The 6,000-nt window shown below is 40.0% G+C and overlaps 1 protein-coding gene across 1 annotated transcript; it reads right to left on the bottom strand.

The window, feature by feature from the left end:
- Positions 1 to 1,989: 1,989 nt before the first annotated feature.
- Positions 1,990 to 3,242, bottom strand: LOC145158232 (uncharacterized). The gene is made up of 2 exons (XM_079077154.1): positions 2,676 to 3,242; positions 1,990 to 2,412 (listed from the first exon to the last, which is right to left on the bottom strand). The coding sequence occupies exons 1-2, from the start codon at positions 3,240 to 3,242 to the stop codon at positions 1,990 to 1,992; spliced, it is 990 nt and encodes a 329-aa protein (XP_078933280.1).
- Positions 3,243 to 6,000: the final 2,758 nt, after the last annotated feature.

Genomic DNA, 6,000 nt, shown 5'->3' with positions numbered 1-6,000 from the left:
GTAATCAACCGCCAAGAGTATATAAGTGTATCCGGAAGAGATAGGGAAAGGGCCCATGAAATCGATTCCCCATACATCAAAGATTTCGCAAATGAGGATAGGGCTTTGAATCATTTCATGCCTCGTGGATACGGTTCCCGTTCTTTGACATCTATCACAACTTTTGCAAAATAGATAAGTATCTCTTGGCATTGTTGGCCAATAGAGTCCACATTCTAAGACCTTTCACATGGTTTTGTTTTGACCAAAATGTCCTCCGCATGCATACTCATGACAAAACTTCAATATTGATTCGACCTCATTTTGATGAACACACCGCCGTATTAGTTGATCCGGACAATGTTTCCAAAGATAAGGATCGTTCCATACGTAGTATTTGGAATCACTCTTCAACTTGGCTTTTTGGTACTTGGTAAATGCGTGAGGAATTTCTTTAGTAACCAAGTAATTCACAATATCCGCATACCATGGGATGGTGTTTGAAATGTAAAAGAGGTGCTCATCCGGGAATTCATCAAGGATAGAAGATGAGGAGTCACCAATATTCAACCGACTTAAGTGGTTCGCAACTAGATTTTCGGCACCACTTTTGTCCTTTATCTCAAGATCGAATTCTTGTAAAAGAAGAATCCATCGAATCAGCCGTGGCTTGGCATCTTTCTTGGTCATGAGATACTTCAATGCGGCATGGTCGGAGTATACAATCATTTTTGTTCCGAGAAGGTATTGCCAGAATTTCTCCAAGGCGAATACAATGGCTAGAAGTTCCTTCTCGGTGGTTGAGTAATTGGCTTGAGCATTATCCAAGGTTTTGGAGGCATAGTAGATGACATGTGATGCTTTGCCTTCCTTTTGACCTAAGACCGCTCCAATTGTAAAATTGCTTGCATCACACATTATTTCAAAGGGAAGCTCCCAATTTGGAGGTTGAATTATTGGAGCGGAAGTGAGCAAGGCTTTGAGTTTATCAAAGGCTTCTTGACATGCAACATTGAAGTCAAAATCAACATCTTTTTGGAGAAGGAGGCACATCGGACGTGTAATCTTCGAGAAATCTTTGATAAATCTTCTATAGAATTCCGCATGGCCCAAGAAAGATCTTACTTCTCTAACACATGTTGGGTAAGGAAGGGTTTGGATGACATCAATTTTGGCTTTGTCAACTTCAATTCCCTTTTTGGAGACGATGTGTCCCAAGATGATGCCTTGATTGACCATGAAGTGACATTTCTCAAAGTTTAACACCAACTTTTTCTCAATGCACCTTTTCAAAATCTTCTTAAGATTATCCAAGCATTCATCAAATGAATTGCCATTCACTGTGAAGTCATCCATGAATACTTCAATTATATTCTTAACATACTCGGAGAAAATGCTCACCATGCATCTTTGGAATGTGGCGGGGGCATTGCATAATCCAAATGGCATCCGCTTATAGGAAAACGTGCCAAAGGGGCATGTGAAGGTCGTCTTGTCTTGATCTTTGGGGGCAACGGGTATTTGATGAAAAGCCAAGTATCCATCGAGGCAACAATAATGTGAATTGCCCGCCAATCTCTCGAGCATTTGGTCGATGAAAGGAAGAGGAAAGTGATCTTTTCGTGTGCTTGAATTCAACTTTCGATAATCATTGCATACCCTCCATCCATTTTGAACTCGAGTGGGTACCATTATTCCTTTGTTATTCTCAACAACCGTGATTCCCGTTTTCTTGGGAACCACTTGAACCGGACTAACCCACTTGGAGTCGGAAATCAGGTAAATCATATCTGCATCAAGGAGTTTGATTATCTCTTTCTTGACAACTTCCATCATGGGAGGATTTAATCGTCTTTGAGCTTCCCTCCTAGGCTTACAATCATCTTCCATGAGTATCTTGTGAGTGCATACATTAGGGCTTATTCCCTTAATGTCCGCTATTGTCCACCCTATGGCCTCTTTATGATCTTTCAAGACTTCAATCAATTGGTTTTCTTCAAAGTCTTTCAATTAAGAATAGATGATCACCGATAGAGTTTCATCTTGACCTAGATAAGCATATTTCAAATGGCTAGGCAAGACTTTCAATTCAAGTGTGGGTGGGTGGATTATGGAAGGTGGCATCTTGTTTGGAGAATGAAATAAGGCAACTTGAGAAACATCCTTTTTTGTCGAGTTGTTAAGTTCTAAAGTCTTCACAATCTCTTCAACTTCGGAGTCCAATGTATACATATCCAATGTTTTCTTCAAACTTTCAACATCAAAACTCATGTTGAGCACCATCTTCAAAAGATCCCCATGTGATAACTCGAATAATTCTTGGGTGATTGGCTCAATCACATCAACCCGATATAATGGAGAAATGTTGCTAGGGTATCTCATGGCTTCAAAGATGTTGAAGTGAATGATCTCTCCATCAAATTCCATTATGATCTTCCCATTATGGACATCAATAATTGTGTGAGCGGTATTCATGAAAGGTCTTCCAAGAAGGATCATAGATGACTTGGAAGGGGTCTTCTCTTCAAGGTCAATGACATAGAAGTCTGCGGGAAATACTAGTTGATTGACTTGAACTAGTACATCCTCCAACACACCTCTTGGAAATACACTTGACTTGTCCGCTAATTGAATGATGACTCTGGTTTCTTCCAAAGGTCCAACATTGATAGATTGAAAACCGAGTATGGCATTACATTGATTGAGGCTCCAAGATCTAACATGGCACTTTCAACATGCAAGTCACCAATGGTACAAGGAATAGCAAACATGCCCGGATCCTTGCATTTGGGTGGAAGCTTCTTTTGGATAACCGCGGACACATTGGCATTGACTTGAATTTTTTCATTCGCCTTAAACTTCCTCTTATTAGTGCACAAATCCTTAAGAAATTTGGCATAGCGCTGAATTTGCTTTATGGCATCCAATAGTGAAATGTTGATTTGAACTTTGCGGAAAGTCTCAAGAATTTCTTTCTCTTCCTCTTGTTTCTTTGAGGGAGCCAACCGGGATGGGAAAGGTGGTGGTATGACCAATGGCTTGATAGGCTTGTTGGAAGAGTCGGGTTGATCAATGTTGGGAACAACCGGTTCCTTTGAAGTAGCTTCAACCTTTGGAGGATCAACAATAATAACATCATCTTCTTCTTCTCTTGAAACTCTTTTGGGGTTGCTTTCTCCAAGGGTTTTCCCACTTCTTAAAGTTATTGCACTCACATTGGGATTTTTCTCGGTTTGAGATGGAGGTTTACCCCTTTGTTCCATATTTTTGAGAGCGGTGGCCAAGTCTCCAATTTGTACTTGAATGTTTGAGAAAGTGTTCTTGGTCTCTTGTTGAAATTGGATTTGGCTTTGAGCAAGAGAAGTGACGAGTTCTTGAAGGCTCATTTGATGGTTACCACTTGATTGGCCGTGTTGTGGAGGTTGTTGGTAATTTGGAGGGTTATAAGAAGTTTGTGGATATGGAGGTTTTTGGGAAGGATATGGCGGATGTTGGGGTCTCATCAAAATGTTTGGTGGATTTTGCTTTGGTGGGTATGGATTGTTTGGGTTATTCCTCCAATTTGGGTTGAAATTGTTTTGAAATCCCGTGGGTCTTGGTTGACCTTGATATCCGCCCATTACATTCACATCTTCCGGTTCACTTCCAAGTGTGGGACACTTATCCGTGTAATGCCCCGTCATGGCACAAATACCGCATACCATCAATTGTTGACCACTTCCCACCACCATTTGACTTAGCACATTAGTCAAATCCAAGAGCTTTGATTCCAAGTGTTGAGTGTTGCTAACTTCACCAACCACTTGTGGAGAATTTCTCTTCATTTCATTTCGAGTCCCAAAGTTCCTTTGATTTCGAGAAATGGTTCCAAAAAGTGATCTTATCTCTTGAGGGGTTTTGTTGAAGATGTCACCACCACTTGAAGCATCAATCATCCTTCGATCTTTTTCATTCATACCCTCATAAAATTGTTGAAGAAGTAGTTGTTCGGGTATGTTGTGTTGAGGACAACTTATACACAAGTTGTTGAATCGCTCCCAAAAATCATGAAAGGTCTCATTCTCCCCTTGACGAATCCCCAAAATGTCGCTTCTTTGACTTGATATCCGGGAGGTGGGATAAAACTTGCTATTGAAGGCTTTGAGTAACTCTTCCCATGTGTGGATAGATCCCGGTGGTAAGTTGAATAACCACTCTCTAGCTTTATCTTCCAAGGTGAGCGGCAAGGCGGTTAGCTTGAAATCATCCAATGTCACGTTTTCGGGCAACATGCTAACACATATCATATGAAAGGACTTCAAATGCCTTTGAGGATCTTCTCTATCCAAACCATGGAACTTGGTGAGTTGATGTATGAAACTTGACTTCAATTCAATCCCTTGGCGGTTTGCGGGATAGACAATACCAAGAGGTATGTGAGTAACATCCGTCTCCATCATTTGTCGAAGTGTCAACTCTTGAGGGGGGTTGGGTGGATTGGGGTTATTGGGATATTGTTGCATGTAATTGGGTGGTTGTTGGTAAGGTGGATATGGGTATTGTTGGTGATTGTAGATTGGTGGTGGATAAGGTTGGTAGTTAGGGTATTGGTAGTTGGGGGGTTGTTGTTGGGGGTACATTGGGTTTTGGTACATTGGAGGGTGTTGGTAATTGGGTTGATTTGGGTAATGTACTTGTTGTTGAACTTGAAAAGCATTGGTTTGAGGTTGGTTGTTGTGGTGGAATTGTTGGTTTTGTGGTTCTGGTGGTTGATAATTGGGTTGGTTTTGTTGAGGGGCTTGATTCCAAGGTGGCATGTCTATAAGAGGTTCTTGTTGTTGTTGTGTTGGTTGATGGGGTGGTGTATTGGCATCTTGATTGTTTGGGTTTGGGTTGGGATTGTGAGGTGGAGTGTGATTCATGGCTATGTAGTTTTCAAACGGAATGTCTTCAAAGGAATGACCAACAATTGGAGAACACGGTTCGGTGTCGGTATCACTTGAAGTGTGAACTTGATCGTCTATGTTGATTAGTGGAGAAGAGGAAGAAGCTTGAACTAGTTGTTGTTGCTTTGCTTGTTTGGCTAACTTTTTCAACCTTTTTGCTTCTTTTTCAATTTCCGGATTGTAGAGTAGTTCACCGGTTCTTGTAGACCTAGGCATAAACAATCAAATAACAATAACCAAATTTCCCCGGCAACGGCGCCAAAACTTGGTGGGTTGTCAAGTCCACCAAGCAAATTACACCCTTTGTTTGCAAATAAAACGTAATATAATGGTAAAAAGGGGTATCGATCCTCGAGGAAATGGTTGTATTCAATCACTAATGCAATCTAAAAGAACTATTGTAAATAAACTAACTAACTACAATTAAACTAAAAGGGGGGGTGTTATGATTGCTTGAAAACTAAAAGACTTGAATAACTAAAAACTTGCAATTAATCAAGATAGTGAGATGCTCAAATGTTGGGAACAATTGGTTAACCAAGGCAATTCAACACAATGAACATTTGTGTGTTTATCATTAGGATTCAACATGAAGCTTATCATTCTTCCCAAATTGGTTATAGCAATCATGAAGCATGATATGCCAAGATTCCTCTTAGGTAGTATGGAGGTTGGGGAAGCCCACAACACACCTTCTTAATCAAGATCAAGGGTTTAATTGAAGCAATTGAACCCAAGAAGTTAATTAGCCTTAAGAAAGAAGGAATCCCCAATTCCTAGAGGATGTCAATGCTTACACATCCATAAAGGAGCTATGATTCATAAACTATAGATGATTTTTACCATCATAAAGCCCTTGTTCTAAGTTAATTCAATGATTCAATGCAAAACCAAAGAAATAAACTAACAATAGCTCATTCAAGTGCCAAGCTCATGATCAAAGTATTAAACAAGCATAAAAAATATGATCTAGAACCATAAACATAAGATAATTGATAATCTAGCATGAATCCTTCAAAAACCCACAAACATTCAAAGGTTTTAACCAAAGTTAACCAATATAAAGAGTTTAGCCACTCATGGAAATAGAACAACA

The sequence above is a fragment of the Lactuca virosa genome, chromosome 2, assembly GCF_052849685.1.
Source record: "Lactuca virosa cultivar CGN04683 chromosome 2, Lactuca_virosa_CGN04683_v6, whole genome shotgun sequence".
NCBI lineage: Eukaryota > Viridiplantae > Streptophyta > Magnoliopsida > Asterales > Asteraceae > Lactuca > Lactuca virosa.
This window is presented reverse-complemented; position numbering and strand designations above follow the sequence as displayed.

What these genes read in the sequence shown, in the direction of transcription:
- LOC145158232 (XM_079077154.1), bottom strand. Translation starts at nt 3,242, where the DNA reads ATGGAACAAAGGGGTAAACCTCCATCTCAAACCGAGAAAAATCCCAAT. An exon ending in ATCTTGGAGCCTCAATCAAT is followed by an intron (nt 2,413 to 2,675) that starts GTAATGCCATAC and finishes CATAATGGGAAG; the next exon opens with ATCATAATGGAATTTGATGG.